Source organism: Eschscholzia californica, unplaced genomic scaffold (genome assembly GCF_041429995.1).
Source record: "Eschscholzia californica isolate CP2 unplaced genomic scaffold, dmEscCali1.0.p SCAF_5, whole genome shotgun sequence".
NCBI lineage: Eukaryota > Viridiplantae > Streptophyta > Magnoliopsida > Ranunculales > Papaveraceae > Eschscholzia > Eschscholzia californica.
Genome location: NW_028238472.1, coordinates 26,076,955 through 26,101,216, shown reverse-complemented (window position 1 = coordinate 26,101,216; position 24,262 = coordinate 26,076,955). Strand labels below are relative to the sequence as shown.

Here is a 24,262-nt window from a genome sequence, read left to right as displayed (position 1 = left end):
TCCCGTAAACATTGATTAGACAATGTGGTATACCACATTAAAGTTTCATTTCTTAGGCATCACAACCGACAAACGGATAATTCTTTCCTCCGTTGTTGATAGAAATATATGGTATACTACATTAAAATTCCATTTCTCAAGCATCACAACCGACAAACGTTTAATCCTTCCCTCAAAAATTGATGGAAATCAACAACATTAATGTTCCATTTTTCAAACATCACAAGAGACAAATGTATAATCCTTCCCTCGAATATTGATGGAACAATGTGTTATACCACATTGAAGTTCCATTCCTTAGACATCACAACCGACAAATGTAAAATCTTTCTTGAAAATTTTTGATAGAACAATGTGGTATACCAAATTAAAGTTCCATTTCTTAGGCATCACAACCGACAAATGTATAATCCTTCTCGAAAATATTTTGGAACAATGTGGTATACCACATTAAAGTTTTATTGCTTAGGCATTACAACCGACAAATGTAAAATCCTGACCAAAAATATTGTGGAACAATGTGGTACACCACATTGAAGTTCCATTTCTTAGGCATCACAACCGACAAATGTATAATCCTTCCCGAAAATATTGATTGGAACAATGTGGTATGCACATTAAAGTCCCATTTCTTAGGCATCACAACCAACAAATGTATAATCCTTCCCGAAAATATTGATGCAACGCTGTGGTATACCACCTTAAAGTTCCATTTCTTAGGCATCACAACCAACAAATATCTAGTCCTTCCCTCAAATTTTGTGCCTTACTGTCAGTTCAATTTTGTGCCGACAATCTGCCAGACTATCATGTACGGTTCCTAAATTTTCCTAAAAGGTGTTTTAGCTTTGACAGGTCGTTTGCATCTTTCATACTAATGTCTTGACACATTAATATGTTTATGACGGTCTCAGACAATCCCATGAAATAGAAAACAAAATAACCGCCAAGGTTACAATATACTCGGCCAGAGTTTTTTATGCGTGATTGACGACTATAGACACTATGTAACTAATAGTGATAAGTGATGAGAGAGCAACTGCAGATACTATATGACTGATATGTTTAACTAGAAAGAGAATTACCTGTATATTTTTAAACGAAGCTCGCCTTTTTAACCATCCAATTTATTCCCTCCTTCACCTCAATAATCATGTTATCCTGCAATTCAATATCAGAAAAGCATCATATCTGTCAAATGTTATATGAACTCTTCACATTTTCTTTAGAAATAACTAATCTATTACGCCATAAGAAATCTAACTATAAAATTGAAAAACTAACAAATAAGAGTATAGTTAATAAATTGGATGCTTTGTCAATTCTACGAAGATTCTCTGTCAATTACACTCAATCTATCAAGAGCAAACTGAGATCGAACATTCTTGTTCAAGCGGTAAATTGATGAATAACTGCAAGTAGGCATTAGATGTCTGGTCAACATTTCAAGTTATTAGTGTTGACTACAACTTGGGTGAATTTTTACACCCAAGTCTCACTGATTTTATTTGCCGATCTATGCAGATGCAATCTAGATAAGGCTTCCCGGTGACCACGACTGCGAAGGATTCGGAAAAAACAACCTTAAGGCTGAAACCCTGCCCTCTTACTAGAAATCTAGTTGAAACAATAAAGTAGAGTTAATAAATTTTGAGAAACACAAAACAGCAAATAATCAAAATGGATTTTGCGATAATTATCTCTAAAAGTAGAATTTAAAAAGAAGAAGCCAACTTCATCCACTAATGTGATTGCATACACCTAGATAAGCTTTGCGACCTGCAATCAAAGAGACCTTAGGCAATAAGCTTGTGCTTGTTTGGAAGGATTACCACAAGTGATTGAAGCATGTCGTTTACAGAAAAAATATTTAGTTAGGGTAGTCTCAGTATAAGGGCCAGCTATCGCAATGTAACATATTATTGTTAAGCAGCTAGAGGCTTAGAGCTAGTATAATTCTTATATTCACGATCTAAATAGATCATTACCCGTTTCGAGCAATTAGTTCTGCTATTTACAAATCAGAATGGCTTGGTGACGAAATAAATTTCGATTCAAACTTCCAAACTTATGAGCAAACCTCGTAGTGGAGTTTCCTGAGGAGAAACTTATAGGCCAGACCATTTATTTTATGAGTGATGAATTACCAATATCCCCAGGCATGTATTAACCTCAAGCAATTGAAAAAAAACTGGAACACATTATTTCTTCGATACAACATGCACTATCGATATTATTTAACTAGTAGTGACGTGAGAAACAAGCTGCAGATACTGTACCATTAATATGAACTTATTTAGGTAATACGATTCAACTAGAAGGAGAACTCACCTTTCTAGCCTTCCTCTCTCCCTCTTTCACCTCAATAATCATCTTCAACATCTTGGTATTCAAATAAGAAAATTAATCTTCGTAGTTCTCGTTGACAATGCAAGTTGAACTCACTGATCTTCTTGAAAATTCAAGCTATGAAAACTGAAAAACAAACTGATTCCAGTATTTGCATCTCTGCAGCCTGGACAATTCTCTGCATATTTTCAAGTGCAAATGCAAACTATAAATGCCAAATAGACTATTGAGGAAAAGTCAATCAAAAACTAAAAGTACTTCTAAATTGTAATGTAAATCAAGCAATCTGCGGGAATTGACTAGCCTTCTTTCTCCTTCACTGTTTTTTTTGTTCGAAAACGAAAAAGAAAGTAAACACTAGGCTGGCATGATTTCCTCTCGCCATTGGGAAAAACAGATTTTTGCTTGATTACCTTAAGAGAAATCAATTTACATCTCAAGGTCAAAATCTGATTTCGATGTCAAATCTCAATGTTAAAACACGAGACAACAATAAAATTGAAATCAATAAATATGGAGTTTATTCATGAAGCCTTTTATCGTACAGTCTAATTTATTCTCTAATCTAAGAGAGATTAATTGCGCCGTGAATACCAAAATCTAATTTCCCAGGCCTGAGAGAACTTAATTCAGTGAATCCTTCTTGAAGACTAACACAAAAAAAATCCATTATAGAAGAGATATTAGACGCTAAGCTTGTTCTTGTCTGGAATGATCATTGTAAATGATTGAAGCAATTATTGTGTTTACGAATCAGATTGGCTTAACAACGAACTAAACTCCAGTTCTAATTCCGAACTTAAGATGCAAACCCCTCACAGATGCTCTTGTAGAACTATTGTACGAACTGATTCTCTTCAGATTTCAAAAATGTTTTTTAACTGAAGAAGACAAATGTGTGATCTTTACTGCTATTCTGTAATATATCTTTTACTTATCCGAAACAAACTTGTTAGGCATTCCACAATTACTGATGGTAGGGTATTGTCCATGATCATAATATAAGCATCAATAACCACTGGTAGAACTATTTGAATTACAGGTTAAAATATAGTATTACTCTAATGTTCTCAGCTGCAAATCTAATTTAGCTATGCAGATATCAGAAAAGCATTTGGGTTCTCATAAAAAGTAACTAATCAATCACGATACAAAACATTCCAACTATGAAACTTGAAAACACAGATCCAAATTTGAAACTTTGCAGCAAAAGTCCAGAAGAAAATCTACAAAGATGTCATGAAATTTCTCCTAAATCTTTCAAGTGCAAACTAAATTGCCGATTCCGATTGAAGCAGTTAACCAATGAATAACTGCTACAGAGACTACAACTTAGGTGAACTTTTACACCTGAGTCCTCATAAAGCTTTCGGTGTCCGAGGCCCACAAATGTACCGGGACAAACAAATCGTGACCCCTTAAATTCAACTCCTAATAGAAGGAACCTAGTTTATATCCGTATAAAGAGGTGCAGGGTTATACGAAGTTAGATTGTTACAAAAATCAAGCAATTCGGACAAAACTAGCGGACCTTATTTCTTTATCACTGCTTTTTTCTTCCACGTCAACAAACAAGACAATTTTACAAGGCCAAAATGCAAGGTTATTTCTTGCCATCGAAATAATTTTTATCTAATTACTTGTACGGCAGACCCATTTACATACGAGAGTTCAAAATTTGATTTTATGTGAAACTATAAAATGAATCGTAAACTGGTCGCCCATGGAACGTTTTGTAGTCCATTACATTCTCTACTATAGGAGAGAATTGCTCTTAATTTAAAAACCAATAAGTGACCTCCCAGCTTTGAGCTAGCATATTTAGCAGCTCCTGAATATGAATGCAGATACCTGATAAGCTTGTGACTTAGGGGTCTCTGTAATAAAATTGACATCGTGCGAGAAACTTGTGCTTGTTTAAGGGGATCATCCATAATGATTGAAGTTGTCATCCACACTAACAATATGTTAGTTAGAATCATCCTTGTATAAGGATCTAGGTATTATAATGCAACATAGTGGACATTGTTTAACAGTTAAGAGCTACAAAATTGAACATTTCACGATTTTAGTAGATTATTACCCATCTCGACTAGTTTGTTCTTCTCTTACGAAACATGGTGGCAAAATGATTTCCGATTCTAACTTTCAACTTTTAATGCAAACCTCCTGATAGAGAGTCTAGAGTAGATATCTGAAGATATAACATGCCCTTTATTTTTAACTAGGACAGGCACTCAAGATATGACAAACATACCCAAAATTACCTGCACAAGAAGCTCACCTTTTTTGCCATGCAAAAGCAGATGAACTCTTCGATTTTATTAAAATTTCCATCTACAAAAGCTGAAAACAAACTGATTCTAGTACTGGCATCTTTGCAGCCTTGTCAATGCTTTTGAACTTTTCAAGTGCAAACTAAATTGCTTACTACTCCTGTTTAAGCCATCAACCGATTAATAACTAAAAATACATGTCAAGTTTACAGTCTATATTATTAGTATTAAGGACAAGTCAATCAAAATTATGCTCAAGTTGTAACGTATATCAAACAATCTGGCCAAAATTAACTAACCTTTTTTTCTCCTAAGCAGTTTTTCGTCAACATCAAGAGAGGAGATCTAAAACTATTTTCGAAGCGTTGCTTCTCGAGTCACCAAAACAAATATTTATTTGGTTACCTATTAGAGGAATCAATTTAGATTCCTAGATCTAAAACTATTTTCGAAGTCATGATCTTACTCTAGAAACAGACAATTATTTGCTTATCCATTAAACCTTTTATAGTCTAATACATTCTATATACTGAAGGAGAAAACTGTTTCGTTTTTACACCAATAAGCTGAATTTCCAGCCTTTAAGAATGTTGATTCTTTTTCTGAATCATATTGACTTAGTGACAAAAAAGAAAGTCCATTAGGATGATGAATGACCAACATCCCCAAGATTATACATTTCTAGAATATCTGATGGGCTAAGAACCATTGACCAACCTCCATGACATGGTCTCCTTCAATCGGTTATTTTGATGAAAATATATGGTATACCACATTAAAATTTCATTTCTTAAGCATCACAACCACAATTATATAATCCTTCCCCCAACTTCAATGGAATAATATGGTATACCACGTTAGAGTTTTGTTTCTTCGACATCACTACACAGGTACGTAAAATCTTTCCCTCGATTATTGATGGAAATATATGGTAAACCACATTAAAGTTCAATTTCTTAAGCATCAAAACCGACAAATGTATAATTTTCCCCTCGATTATTGACGAAAATTTATTGCATTGGTATACCACATTAAAGTTCAATTTCTTAAGCATCACAACCGACAAATGTATAATCTTTCCCTCGATTATTGCAGAAAATATATTGTAATGGTACACCACATTAAAGTTCCATTTCTTAAGCACTGAAACCGACAAATGTATAATCCTTCCCTCAAATATTGATGGAACATTGTGGTATACCATGTAAAAGATTCAATTCTTAAGCATCACAACCGCAAAATGTATAATTCTTCCCTTGAAAATTGATGGAACGATATGGTATGTAGCACATTAAAAAATCATTTCTAAAGCATCACTATCGACAAATCACAAATGTATATTCCTTCTTCGATTATTGATAAATAAATATGATATACCATATTATAGTTCCATTTCTTAAGCATCCCTAACGACAAGTGTATAATACTTTCTTTAATTATTGATGAAACAATATTCACATTCAAGTTCAATTTCTTTTTTTTTTTTTTTTTTTTTTGCATTGATAAGCAGGCTAAAGGCGCCAGGCCGAAAAACAAAGAAAAACTAAACAACCTAGCCGACGCCAGTCGGAGCAAGCCCACCCCAGAACCTTAACATGGAAACAAAAAAGAGCACCAAAAGAAAAGACATCATAAGGACATAAAGTCCCATACCCAAAAAAGACATCAAAACAGAATTATCACTCATCATATACATCTAGTATAAACGGTACCACACTTGTCTTCATCAATAAGCTGCTCCAACTTGGGATCCAAAGAACCAGGAAGCAGCACTTCCTCCTCAGCATCCGGCCAATGCTTAGAAAGCCAATCTGCAACTCGATTGGTTTCCCTAAAGACATGATGAATGGTGCAGGAAGTAAACCCACTCATAAGCTGCTTAATCTTCTGATAAAGAAACACTACTCTCCAAGGAGGAACCAGCCTATTCGAGCTAAGCAAAGTATAAGAGTTCATGGAATCAGTAGCTATGCTCACCCTAGGCAATTGAAGATCTCTGGCAAGCCTTAAACCAACCTCTATGCCTTGAAGTTCATGCCACAACACTGAAATAGGAAGAGATCTCCCTCTAGCTGCAGCTATAATAGAGCCCTGATGATTTCGAATAACACACCCATATCCCCCACCAGCTGAAGAGTAGGCACCATCAGTATTAATAAGGATCAGCCCAGGCTCAGGCTTTTGCCACTCACAACGCACAGGGGACTTAGAAGAGAACTGAATATCAACATTCCAAACACTAGCTAACTTCCTATTCTTGATACAATCAGAAAGTGTCACTTGAGAACCCAACACTTTCATTCTAATGTCCTGAATAATAAGAGCTAATACTTCCTCTTTGCTTTGACAACTGTTATCATGAAACCTCTTGTTCCTTTCCCACCATAAATGATAAAAGATAGCATTGAAAGCTAACCTGCCTAACAGCCCAGTACCCTCCCTGCCTTGAAACATTTTAATACACCACTCAATCTCCTTATCCCAATCAACCTTAGAAATCTTTATCAATCCGAGCATATGAAGAATGGTGTCCCATATAAACTTAGAATAAGGACAGTGAAAAAACAGATGTAACTCATCTTCACTCTCCTTATTACATAACAAACAACAAGGATCCACTTCTATACCCCAAAAGAGAAGCTTGCATTTAGTTTTAAGTCCTCCTCTAAGAGCAACCCAAGCAATGAAACTCTGCCTAGGAATATGATGAGCAAACCACACTAGCTTATGCCATGAAGTGGCAACCCTTGTCATTCTCAAAGCTTCATATGTACTTTTCAGAGTGAACTCTCCTTTTTCACTAACCTTCCAAACCTTCAAGTCCTCCCTAGAAGTATCAATAAGAACTCCATTCAGCCCATCAAGGATAGAAGGAATAAAAACAGCAAGATGGGAAGGGATGTGCCAAACACCATTCCTAATACAGGAACTAACACTGATGTTAATGTGGAGAGTACTATCATATCTGAACATCTGAGTAAAGAACTTAGATAGAGGACCCAGGGGATGCCAATTATCAAACCAAAACTTAGTAGACTCACCATTACCTATGACATGAAAAGCAAATTGAGCTCCAACCTCTCTGATATGAAGAAGCCTTCTCCAAATCCAAGATGCATTGCTGGGCACTGCCATGGTCCAAAAATTCTTCTTTTTAATCAAATTGACCTGCACCCATTGAACCCATAAAGTATCCTTATCACAAAAAATGTCCCAAATATGCCTAAGACAGCAAGACACATTCAAGACCCTCAAATCCCTGATGCCTAGCCCTCCTTCTGCAAAAGGAAAACACACATGAACCCAACCAACTGCAGCTTTCTTCAGACTAGTATCTGACCCTGTCCACAAAAACTTATTGAATAAAGATTGCAGCTCCTTAAGGACTCTTTTAGGAAGATCAAACACACTAAGCCAAAAGAGAACCATGCCTTGAAAAATAGACTTGATAATAGTGAGCCTCCCAGCAAAAGACAAAAATTTAGCTTTCCAAGAGTGAATTCTAGCAGTAACTCTATCAAGCAAAGACAAACAATCAGAATACTTGAGTCTAGAGGAAATAAGAGGCACCCCAAGATACCTAACTGGAAGAGCAGCTTGAGAAAAACCAAGACATTCAATTAAAGCACTTCCAATATCATCAGGAACACCAGCTAAGAACATAGAACTCTTTCTTTTGTTAACCATCAAACCAGTGCACCTATAAAACACCTCCAGCACCTCAGCTAAAGCTAGAGCTGAATCAATATCACCTTTGGAGAAGACAAGGACATCATCTGCAAAAGCAAGATGAGTAATCAAAGGCTTAGAGCACTTAGGATGCACATGAAACCTTCCATTCTTCACCATATCCAACAGTAACAAATTGAAAACTTCCATCACAAGAACAAATAGGTAAGAGGACATAGGACAACCTTGTCTAATTCCCCTCTTACCCTTGAAATAACCACAAGAACTTCCATTAACCATTATAGAAAACCTTGAAGATGCAATACAAGAATACACCCACTTCCTGAATACAGAAGGAAACCCCATTCTCTCCATTACCAACATCAAGGCATCCCACTCTATGGTATCATATGCTTTTTGCAAATCAATCTTGAAAGCACACCTAGAGGGGCCCAATGTTTTGTGATAGTCCCTGGCTAATTCATGAGCCAAAAGAATGTTATCTTGAATACATCTACCTGATATGAACCCAGATTGACAAGGGCTAACCAACTTAGAAATGCAATCCTTCATCCTTAAAGTAAGAATCTTAGAGATGCATTTATATATAACATTGCAACAGGAGATAGGTCTAAATTCACTGACCTTAGAAGAATCTTTAGACTTAGGAACCAAAGTGACCAAAGTAGAGTTGACTTCACCTAAAAGCTTACCAGAAGAAAAGAACCTCATCACAGCTTTGGTCAAATCATCCCCAACAATATTCCAACAAGACTTAAAGAAATGAGCAGTAAAACCATCAGGGCCTGGTGATTTATCTGAACCAATAGTGGATAAAGCATGAACAACCTCCTCTCTAGTGACTCCTCTCACCAGTTGTTCAGCATCCTGCATATCCAGCACAGAACTAAACTCCATCTGCTTCAAAAAATCAGAAGTCCCTCCCTGAAAAGCTGAAACACCAAACAAGTTTTGATAATACTCAACACATTCAGCAGCAATTAAATCAGGTTGGACAATCTTATCATTAGCAAGGTTATAAAGAAAAGGAATATTATTCCTAGATCTTCTTTCCCTTAGAGATGCATGAAAAAACTTAGTATTACTATCACCAAGGTCAATCTTTTGCACTCTAGACTTCTGCTTTAACATAGACTCTTCCATTCTAGCTTTAGCAGAAAATAAAGCTACAGCTTTCCTCTCAGCAACTCTAGTATTCTCACAAAGTGGTGTAGCTTGAAGTTTAGTTTGTAACACCTCCATTTCCTGCCTAGCTTCCTGCACTTGAAGAGAATAATCCCTAAACCTCTGTTTCTTCCACAATAAAAGATCTGCTTTCACTCTCTTCAACTTGCAAACCAACCTAAACATAGGGTTACCAGTAACCTTAATGCTCCAAGCCTTATCCACTAGCTTCATGAATCCTTCCTCCTCAGTCCAGCAATTGAAAAACTTGAAAGGTCTAGGACCCACACCACTATCCTCAAAAAGACTAATAACACAAGGGGAGTGATCAGAGATTCCTCTATTAAGAAACTCAGCTCTAGCAGAACAAAAATCTTGAACCCACTCAATATTCACTAACACCCTGTCAAGCTTCTGAGTAATACATCTATCACCTGATTGTAAATTAGACCAGGTATGAAAACATCCACTAAAAGGACAATCAAACAGCTGAGAATCTCTAACAAACAATTGAAAATCAAGCAGCTCACTAGGTTTGATATTAGCCCCACCCAACTTCTCATCCTCCTTTAAAAAGGTATTGAAATCTCCCATAATAAGCCAAGGGCATGAGAAATCAAGAGAAACACTACTCAACTCAGTCCAAAGAGTCCTTCTATCTACTAAAAGATTTTTAGCATAGATACAAGAAAGCATAAAGAACCTACCATCTTTTAACTCTACTCTAACAGTTATACTTTGATCAGACATAGACACAAAAGTAACAGAAAACTGACCAGCATCCTAGATCAGCCACACTCTTCCAAACTTATCACAATCATAATTGTGTAACCAATTCCAAGAAGGCATTAGACTTTGAAACACCTTATCCTTCTTAGCTTCAGCCACATGAGTTTCCAGAACACTGCACATACCTAACTTATTATTTCTAATGAATTTCACTACCTCTCTAACCTTGAGAGAGTCATTTAACCCTCTCACATTCCAAAAACCAAAGCTAATCATTAAGAATCCTAATTGGACCCCTTCCTTTCAAACCCACCTGGGCACCTGATTGACCCCCTCCAAATAAAGCAACTTTTGTTGCCACACCTCTCTGCCCCTCAGAGGCTTTACTAACCTCCATAGCATCACCCTCAACACAAGAGTCCACCACACAAAGTCTCTTAACTGACTTACTAACCCCCCTGTCTTCAATGAATGAAGGAGCTACAAGCCTTCGAGCTCCATCAAGAAACTTGTTCTTCTTAGATCTCCTAACCTCTGTCCATTCAGGATCCATTGAAGTATCATCATTAATGACTGAACAGGATGCAACTCCATCCTCACTTTTTGCAAGAGAAACCCCTAAAGAGGTCTCTTCTTGAGCACAAGCAAAGGTATTAGAGTTGCTACTCTTAGCAGGGGGAGTCTTATTAGGCTCCACACCCTGAGCACGAGCTGGGGCACAAGGTTGCACCCCTACCTTCCCTGTTCCAGGCTTATCATTAGCACCATTACCAGGAGGTCTCACTGGGGCATTTTGTCGAGCAGTTGTTCAACACTTTCCTACAGAATGTCCAAAAGCTCCACACCCTGAACATTTAAGAGGTTTCCAAGCATATTCGACACGAATGTCTATTTTCCTATGATCCTTAACCACAAAAGATAAGAGCTCAGGCATCAAACACTCTTTCGAAATTTCAATACAAACACGAGCATAGGCTAACCTGGATTTCTTAGCAGTTGGTTCATCTAACATGATCGGTTTCCCTATTTGACTAGCAATCAGAGCCAACCCCTTGGGATTCCATAAGAACATAGGAACGTTACGAAAGCATACCCAGACTGGTAACGTTTCCATAGCTGCAATATCATCCTCGATGAATAAACTCCATGGACGAACGAAGAATAACCTGTTAGAGATATACAGAGGTTCCATCTCTAACACCCTCTGCCTATCCTCTTCTAAATCAAACCGAATGATATAAGCTGCCTCTCCATGAACAGTCAAGAACATATTACCCTTAGGCTTCCATTTATCAGTTAACACTCGACGAACCAAAGGAAAAGGCATTCTTACTCCTACAAAAGAACCAATTAATAAGTTCTCGCAATCACGAATTTCATCTTCAAAATCTTCCAACACAATCTCAGGAGGATCACCAATATTAATAGTCGGAGGTGGAGAGTACGCAAGCTTCGTCCGGCATCTCCTCTCGTCAGAACAAAAGAGTGATGCCCAACTAGAATCTTCCTTCTGTTCAGATGAATCACCAGGTTGATCCGAGGACTCCCCACCATAACCACTCTGTTTTGGCAGAGATTCAAATCTCGAAGAATTTGAACCTCCACCACCAGGAGGAGGGAGGAGAAGCTTTGTCTCCCTATCAGCTAACATTTCTCTCGAAAAAGAAAAGCCAGCTACAGGGAAACACTCGGACAGAAAACGATCCAAGAAAACCGGGGAAGAAAGGAGAACAGGAAGCGGCGCCGCCAAACCCTAGGAAACACCACCCGGGACTTTCTCTCTCTTGTTTTTTCGAATAAAATTGTGACAGGGGTAAGTTGTCATGTTCTCAGCCTAATCTTGTTGGTAATAATGTTTTGGCCTTTGAGACCAAAATTTTGAATGAGGCTAGGGACCCTAAGCCTAGGAAAGGGTCTTCTCATGTGATTAAATGATTCATATTGGAGGTTGGAATGTAAGGGGGATGAATATCCCTACTAGAGCTGGGGAGGTTACAAAATTTGTTAGGAATAGTAATTTGTGCTTGTGTGGTCTTTTTGAAACTCATATTGATGTAGGTAGGAGTGAAATGGTGAGGAGGAGGTTGCTTCCTACTTGGAATTGGATTAATAATTATGATTTTGATAGTGCAGGCAGAATATGGGTTCTTTGGGACTCTTCTGTTGTGTCTTTGCAGGTTATTAACATGAATGCTCAGCATATCTCTGTTATGGCTACTTTTGTTGATGGTAAGGTCTTTCTTATTAGCTTTGTGTATGCTAGTAATGATGCTGTGATTAGAAGGGTTCTTTGGAGTTCTTTGCTTAATCTTAGAGAGTTATACTCTTGCCCTTGGGTGGTTATGGGGGATTTCAACACAATCCTTGAGGTCAAAGATAAAGTAGGGGGTGCCAATGTGAGAGAAGGGGGTTTGGCTGATTTCAGGAACTTTGTCCATGGTGCTAATCTTTTTGATTGTGCCTACTCTGGATGTGAATTTACTTGGTCTAATAAACAAGTTGGTGAGGGTGCTGTGGCTGAGAAATTGGACAGGGTCTTGGTTAACATTGAGTGGACTGGCCTATATCCTAATGCTAAGACAGAGTTTTTTAATCCTTTAGTTTCTGATCACTCTTCTTTTGTTCTTTCTTTATTTGAGGGGATGAGCACAGGTCCTAGGCCTTTCAAATTCTTTAATGCTTGGTCTCTTGAGGATGAGTTTCAAGAGATTGTTAAGAAGGCTTGGGCCTTGCCAGTATGTGGGAATCCTATGTTCCAAGTTGTGAGCAGACTTAAGAATGTCAAGAAGGCTCTGGTGAAGTGGAAAAAGGTAAAATTTGCTGGGTTTGGTGCTAAGGTTGACCAAGCTAAGCAGGTTGTGGAGCTTCTCCAAACCAGACTGCAACTGGATCCTCTTGATTCAACTATTAGGAGCCAGGAAAGGGAAGCTGTTGCTTCTTATGTCAAACTTGCTACAATGGAGGAGTCAATGATCAGGCAGAAATCCAGGGTGCAGAAGATTGATCTAGGGGATCAGAATACCAAGTTCTTTCATAATTCTATGAAAGAGAGGAGATCCAGGAATAATATCCCATTTCTTTATAATGAAGAGGGTGTTAAGCTGGTGCTTCCTCAGGATGTGGCTAATGAGTGTGTGGGATTCTATACTAGGCTGTTTGGTACCTCTGTTTTAAGTAGTAATGGGCTAACTTTGCTTGATTCCATTTCTTTTGACAGGCTAGTTACTTCTGATCAAGCTGCTGCTCTCACTGCTATGGTGACCAGAGAAGAGGTGGTTTTTGCTCTCTCTACCATTGCTAGTGATAAAGCTCCTGGCCCTGATGGCTTTTCTGCCCATTTCTTTAAGGACTGTTGGAAAGTGGTGGGTGATGATGTGGTTAATGCTGTATTTAGATTCTTCAAGACTGGGAAATTGCTTGGTGAGGTAAATTCTACCTTGGTTTCCTTGGTTCCTAAGACTCCTGGTGCTTCTAGAATGACTGACTTTAGACCCATTTCTTGTTGTAATGTCATCTATAAATGCATTACCAAGATCTTGACTCTTAGAATGAAGCATGTTATAGGCCATCTTGTTAGCCCTTGTCAATCTGCCTTTATCTCTGGGAGAGCTATTCAAGATAATATCCTCTTGGCACATGAACTTACTAGAAATTATCATAGGACTAAAGGTCCTGCTAGGTGTGCAATTAAGATTGATTTGCAAAAGGCTTATGATACTATTGAGTGGTCTTCTCTTCTGAAAATTATGGATAAGTTTGGATTTCCTAAGCAGTTTATTCAATGGGTTAATGTCTGCATATCTTCTCCTAAATATTCATTCATGATCAATGGTTGTTCTTATGGTTATCTTAAGGGTCAGAGAGGCATTAGACAAGGCTGCCCTATGTCTCCCTACCTCTTTGTTTTGGTTATGGAGGTGTTTAATGTGCTTTTGGTTACTGAGGCTGTTGAGGGTAGATTCTTGCTTCATCCTAGATGTAAAGACCCTATGATTACCCACTTGAGTTTTGCTGATGACCTTATGGTCTTTATGCAAGGAGATTTAGGCTCAGCTAGAGCTTTGTCTCATGCCTTAGATTTGTTTGCTGAGTGTACTGGGCTGAAGGTTAATAAAGCTAAAAGCTCTATTTTTTCAGCTGGTTTGACAGAAGAGAAGATTCATGGGTTAAGGGACTGTTTGGGTTTTGCTTGTGCTTCCCTCCCTGTTAGATATTTGGGAGTTCCTCTCATTTCTTCTAGACTTAGCTATAATGATTGTCAGCCTCTTATTGATAAAGTTTTGAGTAGAATTCAGTCTTGGAAGATGAGATTCTTATCTTATGCAGGGAGATTGACTCTTATTAGAGCAGTTCTTAATGGTATGGTTCTGTTTTGGTTCAGTGTATTTGTTTTACCTAAAAGGGTGATCAATGAGCTAGATAGAATTTTTATGAGGTTCTTGTGGGATGGTCCAGACATGTCTGCCAAGGGTGCTTCTGTCAGCTGGACCATTATTTGTCACCCTACTAAAGAGGGAGGTCTCAACTTGAGAGACCTAGCAACCTTAAATATTGCCTGTACTTTTAGACATATTTGGGAGTTATTTATCTTTAAACCTACTCTTTGGGTTCAATGGGTCCAAAAGTATTTGATCAAGGATAACTGTTTTTGGTCTCTGTCTGTGAAGTGTGATGCTTCATGGTGCTGGCGCAGGATTTTGCATTATAGACAGCAAGGTCTGAAATTCTGCTCTGTGATGATAGGCAATGGCAAGGATACTTGGTTTTGGAAGGATCCATGGCACCCTATGGGCATTTTGCTACCTTTCTTCCCTGAGCAGCTTAAATATGATAATATATTGCACCTGAATGCTAAGGTAAGTGACTGTATGGTTGATAGTAATTGGACTTTTTCTCTCCTGCAATCTATCTATTTGGGTCCTATTGCAAACAGTTTGCATAAGGTGGATGTGGCTGATGGCTATGATGATTCTAGGGTCTGGATAGCTAATGATAAGGGTACTTTCACTTTGAAAAGTACTTATGAGGCCATGAGAGAGGTTTCTCCTCCTGTTTCTTGGTCTTCTCTTGTCTGGTTTAGTCATAATATCCCCAGGCATAGCTTCATTACTTGGGTTGTTTTGCATAGGGCTGTGAAGACTAAGCTGAAACTTTACAAATGGGGTCTTAATATTGATGTTACTTGCACCCTATGTTCTAAAGAGGAGGAAGATGACTTTCATTTATTCTTCTCCTGTAGTTATTCTAAGGACATTTGGAGGAAGTTGCTTAGGATGTTGGCTCTTATTCAGGTGCCATGTAACTCCTGGGACTCCATGATAGATTGGTGTGTCAGGATGTTTAGTGGTAAAGATAAAATAGCTATTCTAGGCAGATTGACTTTTAATGCTTTCATCTATCACATTTGGTGTGAGAGAAATAAAAGGGTATTCTCTAGCTCTTGTGTACCTCAGGAGGGCTTGTTGGTGAGAATCATTGAGGAGGTGAGGATGAAAATGAATTGTCTTAGCTGTAGCACTGTTAGTAATCCTAGATTGGATGTTATTGCTAGAAATTGGAATCTTCACTTGACTGCTGTGCTTCCTAAACTCATTCCTTGTTCCTGGATTGCTCCTAAGCCTGGGTTTATCTTGATCAACACTGATGGTTCTTATAGTGCTGATCAGGCTGGTTTTGGGTGTGTCTTGAGGGACTTTGCAGGTGAGATTGTGTGTGCTGTTCAAGCAGGGACTTCTCCTGTCAGTGTCATTCATCATGAGCTGCAGGCCATTGATGTTGGCTTGGCAACTGCCTTGGCTTATGGTTTTGATAAGGTGCATGTGGCTACTGATTCTAAGTGGGCTTTTGAGCTGGTAAACAAACTTGATGCAGTTCCTCCTTGGCAGTCCTTGAAGGTTTGGAGAAGTATCAAATGTAGCATAGCCAAATTTAGTGCTTTCAGTATTGATCATGTTTTTAGAGAGGTGAATCAACTTGCTGACTTATTGTCTAAGGCTAGGACAGCTGAAGGAATGGAGCAGCTTGCAGCAGGGGACCTTAGTGATGCTATGAAGGCTGTTGCTATGGATGATAGATTGGGTCTTCTTAGAATAAGACAGAGATGAAGAAGTGTTTCTTTTGATGGTGGTTTTCTTCTTCTTATGTTTGTCTTTATGGTTGTAATCTTCTTATGGGACCATATGTTTTTGTTGGGTTGTTGGGGCTTGTATGGGTTTTTTCTGTTGATGATTGTGTAGTTATTTTGCTTTTGGTTTCAGGTTTTCCTTAAACCTGCTGATATATGCAAAAAAAAAACATTAACAGGAGAAGAAGTCTTCTTATAATTTCCTTTCATATCAGCATCTGGGGCACCCCTACTCTCCTTTGGGACATTATGTCGAACAGATTCTTTACATTTACCCAAAGAGTGGCCAAACACACCACAACCTGAACACTTTAATGGCTTCCAAGCATATTCGACATTAATATTAATTTGCCTAGCATCCTTAACAACAAAAGAGATTACCTCAGGCATAGGGAATTCCTTAGGAATCTCAATACATGCACGAGCATAAGCCAACCTAGATCTTCTAGCAGTCGGTTCATCCATCATAATTGGCTTCCCTAAATGACTAGCAATCAAGGATGACCACTTAGAATTCCAAAGAAACATAGGAATATTTCTAAAACAAACCCAAACTGGTAGAGTTTCCATGGAAGCAATGTCATCTTCAACGAACAAACTCCATGGACGAACAAAAAACAGCCTATTAGCAATGTGCGAGGCTCCATCTCCAAAATTCTTTGCCTATCTTCTTCCAAAGAAAATCGAATGATAAATGAAGCATCACCATGGACAGTCAATAACATCTCACCTTTTGGCCTCCATCGCGAAGTCAAAACCCTACGAACCAGAGGAAAAGGTAGTCCTTGGCCTATAAACGACCCAATCAGCAAGTTCTCACATTCTCTAATCTCCTCCTCAAAATCCTCAAGCTTAATCTCAGGTAGCTCACCCTCTTTACGGAGTTGAGGAGGGGAATAATCTAACTTAGCTCGAAATTTCTTGTCATCTGGACGAAACAAAGATGCCCAACTCGAATCCTTACTCTGCCCCTTCGAGGAAGAATCATCCATGTTCATCTTCGAAAAGTCACCATTATCAGCCGACGAACCATACTCAAACTTCGTAAAATCATCTCCTTCTCCCTCCATTGAAATCAGAGGGAGCAAGAACAGTTGCTCCCCAGCTGCCAGACCACTAGAAAAAACCCTCCACCAAACACGGAAATCAACCAACCACCGCCCCCTGCCGGAAAACACAAGACAAAACCATAAAAAACCGCGCCGCTCTAGAGCTTCTCTCTCCTCTTCATAAGCAAAACACTTTCCTTTTCATTTTTTTGGTTTGGTGATAATAGAGTCTCTGCACAAGCCACTCTACTATCCACCTTCAAAGCAGCCCTAGCCTGAGCCTCTATAAGGTGATTATCCAGTACACACTGTCTCTTAGCCTTATTCACCTCACTATCATCTAGAGAAGTAGCAGCAGCTAACCCCTTAGTAGCTCCAAACTTCTTATTCCTTTTGTTAGTAACAACTGCCCAGCCAACATTGTCTTCCATGACCTCATCAAGGGACCCAAAACTTGAAGTCTGAGGATGCCCCTTCTTACTCTTTGCCAGTTCAGTCATACTAGATGACTGAGAATGGACTCGAGTGGCTACCTCACTCTTTGCAAGAGGGATCCCAGAGGGGTTCCCATCCTGAGCACGAGCAGGAGCATTAGCAGAAGCATTAGCAGAAGAAGCCTTACTAAGAGTCACACCTTCCGAGCTATCAACCTTCTTAACACTAAAATTATTCCTAAGAACCCACTCTTTAGTAGTTTCTGATTTACCCTCAGCTGCATCCTTCTTCTGTTTTCTCTCATCCTTCTTCTCATTCTCTGGCACATTATGTCGAACATTAAGTCTGCATCTGCCAACAGAATGACCAAATGAACCACAACACGAACACTTCAATGGTTTCCAGGCATACTCCACCTTAACTTCCACTCTCCTAACACCATCTATTAACAAAGGAATGATAGGTGGAAATGAACACTCCTTTCCAACCTCCACCAACACTCTCGCAAAAGACATCCTAGATTTACTCTCTGTAAGACCATCCAACATTATGGGAGTACCAATATTGCTAACAATCTGTGCTAGTCCTCTCCGATTCCATAAGAAACCAGGAACATTTCGCAAACATACCCAAACAGGAAGAGAATCAATTTCTTCAATCTCTTCTTCAATGAATAATCTCCATGGTCGAACCACAAATAACCTGTTAGCAATATAAACAGGTTCCATCTCCAACACTCTACATCTATCTTCCTCAAGGTCAAAGCGAATGATAAAAGCAGACTCCCCCTGGGTTGTAATGTGCATCTCACCTTTTGGTCTCCATAGTCTTCTCAGGGTATTTCGAACAAGGAGAAAATCCAGCCTCCTTCCCATGAAAAAACCCACCAACCAGTTCTCACACTCCCTAATATCTTCTTGAAAATCCATAGTCGAAATAACCTGAACTTTCTCTTCATTCACCACCTCAGGGAGAACAAACTCCATCTTCTCACGAATCACCCTCTCATTTCTATTAAACAGTGAAGCCCAATTAGAACGAAAAGTAGAGCTCCCACCTGCTCCAGAGAACCCCGATCCCTTCTCACTAAAAACCCCCTGTTTCGAAGGTAGCTCAGTTCCAAAGGAACCAGAGCCTCCCTCACCAGGAGGAGGAAGAAGAGCTTTCATCTCCCTACCAGCCAACATATCCTATAAAACAGGAGATGTCGGCATGAAGAAGACAATCGGCAAAAAAGCAAAAACAGAAACCAAGAGCTCCGACCAGTAGCCGCCGCCCCAAGCTTAACGGAAAAAGACCAAAATCCAAACCCTAGAAAATCGCGCCTCCTCACTCCTTCTCTCTCCTCGTCTTTTTCTCCGTGCACTTGACGTCACGTCGAGTTTCATCGAACTTCTGATTCCCAAGAAATCACTTTGATCACCATCTCCTTCTTTATAATAAGAATCACAACCTCCTCACTCCTACTACAACTTTGAAAAGCTCTCAAATTTCTCTCCCTCCATATGTGATAAATGAAAGCTGAAAACACCATTCTACCCATCTTATTACAGAACTTATCTCCCTGAAAGTTAATGATACACCACCTGATAGCAGCCTCCCAATCAACAAACACACAAGGACTAATACCCAGCAGAAGCATGAACCCCTTCCAAACTCTAACTGAGAAAGGACACTCAAATAAGACATGAAAATCAGTTTCATCTACTGTCCCACAGAGATGACTCCTCCTCTGAACAAGAAAGCCCCAAGAATTCAACTTCATGTTTGTCTTCAGCCCCCTCTGCATAGCCACCCAAGCAATAAAACAGTGTCTAGGGATAGAGCACCCTGACCATACCAACCTATGTCATTCAACAGCAGCACACCTCTGTCTCACATGGTCATAAGTAGCTTTCACATTAAATTCCCCATTACTGCTAACTGTCCACACAGCTCTATCTTCATCAACCTTCCCTATAGAGACACTCTTCATGGAACCTAGAATAGGATCCAATAAGTGTCTCAAGTGATTAGGAAATTTCCACATCCCATCCTTAAGATCAGAGTAAAGAAGCCCCTTAGGATGCCATACATCTAGCCAAACCTGAACTTTATCACCCTTGCCTATCATATAAAAGATAATGGATATGGCTTTATCCCTACTGCCTAGGATTCTTCTCCAACACCAGGAGCAGTCATGAGGTATCTCCATCACCCAAAAACTCTTCCCCTTCACCAGATTCTTCTTGACCCATTTAACCCATAGAGAATTCTTACCACTCACCAGCTCCCAAACATGCCTGAGGTTCATAGCCTCATTAAGAGTTTCAATGCTTCTAATACCTAAACCTCCCTCCTCCTTAGGCAAGAAAACAACATCTCTCTTAATAGTAGGCCTCTTGACACCCATCTCCACCCCAGACCATAGGAATATGAAGAATAGAGCATTAATCTCCCTAAACACCCTCTTAGGAAGCACAAACACTGCTGTCCAATAGATAAGTACACTACAAAGAACTGCCTTTATCAACAAGCACCTCCCAGCAAAAGACAGAAACCTAGCTTTCCAAGACTTAATCCTCCCTTGAATCTTATGGATGAGGGGAGTACAATCATTATAGGAAAGCCTGCTAGCAACTAAAGGCAAACCAAGATATCTAATTGGCAAAGAGCTCCATTGAAACCCCAACATAGTCTGAACTTGCTCTTTCTCCCTACAATCAGACCCATCCCAAAACATGGAGCTCTTATGACAGTTAGCACCAAGACCAGTACCCTTCTTTAGGCTCAATAACACCCTATTAAGAGCTGAAGCAGACTCTTCATTACCTCTAAAAAGCACCATCAAATCATCTGCAAAGCATAGGTGAGTAATTTTTGGGTCTTTGCATTTGGGATGAAGGTGGAATCTACCCTCATTCTCCTCTTTGAGCAACAAGGCTGAGAACACCTCCATCACCATAACAAACAAATAAGGGGATATAGGGTCACCCTGTCTCAATCCCCTTTTCCCATGAAAATACCCATGAGCACCCCCATTAACAACAATAGAGTAGCTAGGTGTGGAAACACAAACAAAAATCCAATTAACAAAAACCTCAGGCAATTGAAATTTTCTAAGAATCTTGAGCAAGGAAGACCACCTCACAGTGTCATAGGCTTTCCTGAGATCTATTTTCACTGTACACCTAGCCATCCCCTTCTTCTGAGTATAGTTTCTCACAATCTCATGAGCAAGCATGATGTTGTCTTGAATGCACCTCCCAGAAATGAAAGCAGATTGGTTCTCACTCACCATGGAAAACACAACTAGCTTCAACCTTTCAGTTAGAATCTTAGTAATACATTTATAGATCACATTGCAACAAGAAATAGGTCTAAAGTCCCCAAGAGAAGAGGCATTAGGAATCTTAGGGACAAGAGAAACAAGAGTGGAATTTACCTCCTTCAGCAGCTTCCCAGACTTGAAGAAGTTTTGGACAGCAAGTACAAAATCATCTCCCACTATACTCCAGCACTTCTTAAAGAAATAAGATGAAAAACCATCAGGTCCTGGGGCCTTCTCAGAACCAATTGTAGACAAGGCATGAAGAACTTCATCTCTACTAACAGGCTTCACCAATTCCAAGCTCTCACCCTACTCCAAGGGGTGTTGAAACTGAAAGGAATCCAATATAGCATCCTCCTCCACATCACTCTCCTCAGTCCCTAGCATTCTCTCATAAAAGTTCACACATTCCTGAATCACCCTATCCTGGTCCTCCACCATCACTCCATCATCTCCCACCACCTGCTTAATAGAATTCCTAGCTTTCCTCTCCTTAATAGTATTGTGAAAGAACCTGTTATTTCCATCATCCAAGTTAAGCCATTTGACCCTAGCCTGCTGCTTAAGCATAGCTGCCTCCATATTGGCCAAATGAGCATAATTCTTTACAGCTTCTCTCTCCACCCTCCTCAATTCAACATTAGAAGGCTCCCCCTGTATAAGACCCTGCACCCTCTCCATATGATCCCTAGAAACACTAACTTGATCAGGGAGATTCTTAAACCTACCCCTTTTCCACTGAATAATGCAACCCTTAACAGCTTTGAGCTTAGAAACAAATCTAAACATAGGGTTACCCTCAAACTTGCCTTGCCAAACCTCTTCTATCATCTCAATAAACCCAGTCTCTTCCAACCAGCAATTAAAGAACTTAAAGGGTTTCCTACCCCTAACCTCTACATCATCAAGATTCACAATGGCTGGAGCATGATCAGAAGACCTGGGTAAGTCAAAACAGACCTTAGACCCAGGAAATTCCAGCCAATCAATGTAGATTAGTACTCTATCCAACTTAGCCCAAATACCATTCTCACCCTCCTGCCCATTATACCAAGTAAAGAGAGAACCAGAAAAAGCACAATCAAACAAACTGGTCCTCTGTAAACACTCTGCCAAGTCTTCAAACTGGCTAGTCCTCACTACCTGGCCACCCATCTTCTCATCACTACTTACTATAGAATTAAAATCACCCAAAAACATCCAAGGAGCCTCAAATGACTCACAAAGATCTATCATATCCTTCCACAAACTCTTCCTCATCTCTTTAGAGTTCCTACCATACACAACAGCAACCAAACACTCCCATCCATCCAACATTCTCACCTGAACAGCAAGGACTTGGTCTGTTTTAAACAATAGCTGGACATCCAAGACCCTTGAGTCCCATCCCAACCAAATTCTCCCACCATCATCCTCTTCATAGTTATCTAAAAAAGTCCAAAAGGGACAAATACTTCTCTGCACAGCTACCTTATTCACCTCCTTTACTCTAGTCTCTACCAACCCCACCATAGACAACTTCTTAGTTCTAACAAGATCCCTCACATCCTTTATTCTAGGGGGATTATTCAGCCCCCTAACATTCCAACTAGCTAAACTAACCATTAAAATTCCTATAAGGACCCCTACCCCTCAACCCTGGCTTTGCCATCCTACCCTCAGCTCCTTTGGTAAATAGGGCTACCATATTAGCTACTCCATCCCCATCCTCATCATGAACCCCTTCCTCTTCCAACTCAGCATCCACATCTTCATTTAAACACTCCTCCCCAGACATACCCACCTCAATTGTGGTATCCTCCTTAAGCTTATCATCCTCAAGCTTACCCACACTCACACACTGTCTCTTGATCCCTTTAGCCATCTCATTCTCCTCATTACACCCAGTAGAAACTAACCCAATATTAGGACCAGCCTTCTTGTTCCTCTTATTAGTAACAACAGACCAACCAGCACTGTTATCCTCCATTACTTCATCAATCAGGCTCAATCCAGCAGGTTGTCCAGCTCCCCTCACACCCTTTGCCAAGTTCAGCACACCAGGTGACTGAACCTGTACTCGAGTTGGCCCCAAACTCTTTGCAGGGGGAACCATGGAAGGTCCCAAGCCCTGAGCACGAGCTGGAGCATTCACGGGGATATTAGCTGCTGAACTAGATTGCCCTACCTCATTAACACTATGCCTAGTATCCTTCTTAGGCTGCTGACAAGCAAACTTATCTTCAGATGGTGTGGCATTTGGTCGAACACTTTTGAGGCACTTACCAATAGAGTCGCCAAAAGACCCACAACCTGCACATTTCATCGGCTTCCAAGCATACTCAACTTGCACTTCCACTCTTCTCACTCCATCCACCAACAGGGGTATTGTCGAAGGGAATGAACTCTCCTTCCCTATCTCCACAAGAACCCTAGCAAAACTCATTCTAGTCTTAAGCTCTGTAGGACTGTCCAACATAATTGGAGTCCCTAAATTGCTCACTATCTGAGCTAGACCTCTTCGATTCCATAGAAAACCAGGGACTCTCCTCAAACACACCCACACTGGAAGAGATTCAATCTCCTCAAGCTCTTCCTCAATAAACAACTTCCATGGACGCACAAAAAATAATCGACTAGCAATGTAAATAGGTTCCAGCTCAAGAACTCTCTGTCTATCTTCATCCAAATCAAAACGAATAATAAAGGAAGACTCACCTTGAGTAGTGATGTGCATCTCTCCCTTCGGTTTCCAAATTCGACGTAAAGAGTTACGTACTAGTATGAAATCCAATCGTCTACCAATTAAAGAACCCACCAACCAATTCTCACACTGTCGAATATCCTCCTCATAATCCTTTGTAGAAATCACCTGAACTACCTCCTCATTAATCACTGTAGGAGGCACAAAATTCATTTTCTCACGAGAAACTCTACCATTCTTCTGGAATAGACCAGACCAGCTCGAATGGATCTTGAACTCACCATTAGACTTCTCAGAGCACCTATCCGATTCCCCCTCACCATGAGCTCTCTGTTTCGGTCGAGACTCAGACCCAAATGGACCTGAATCTCCACCACCAGGAGGAGGAAGGAGGAGTCGTGCCTCCCTTTTAGCCAACATTTCCCTTCAAGAGAAACAGTCAGCTAAAGAGAA

The 24,262-nt window shown here is 39.7% G+C and overlaps 1 protein-coding gene across 1 annotated transcript; it reads right to left on the bottom strand.

Annotated features, from left to right (window-relative positions):
* Positions 1-6,311: 6,311 nt before the first annotated feature.
* LOC147538008 (uncharacterized) lies at positions 6,312-11,859 on the bottom strand. Its single transcript, XM_086642919.1, has 3 exons — positions 11,061-11,859; positions 10,522-10,991; positions 6,312-10,262 (listed from the first exon to the last, which is right to left on the bottom strand). Exons 1-3 carry the CDS (start codon positions 11,857-11,859, stop codon positions 6,312-6,314), a joined length of 5,220 nt encoding a protein of 1,739 aa, XP_086499045.1.
* Positions 11,860-24,262: the final 12,403 nt, after the last annotated feature.

What these genes read in the sequence shown, in the direction of transcription:
- LOC147538008 (XM_086642919.1), bottom strand. Translation starts at nt 11,859, where the DNA reads ATGTTAGCTGATAGGGAGACAAAGCTTCTCCTCCCTCCTCCTGGTGGT. An exon ending in TGCTTGGAAACCTCTTAAAT is followed by an intron (nt 10,992 to 11,060) that starts GTTCAGGGTGTG and finishes AAAATGCCCCAG; the next exon opens with TGAGACCTCCTGGTAATGGT. An exon ending in GGGGTCAATCAGGTGCCCAG is followed by an intron (nt 10,263 to 10,521) that starts GTGGGTTTGAAA and finishes TGGCTGATCTAG; the next exon opens with GATGCTGGTCAGTTTTCTGT.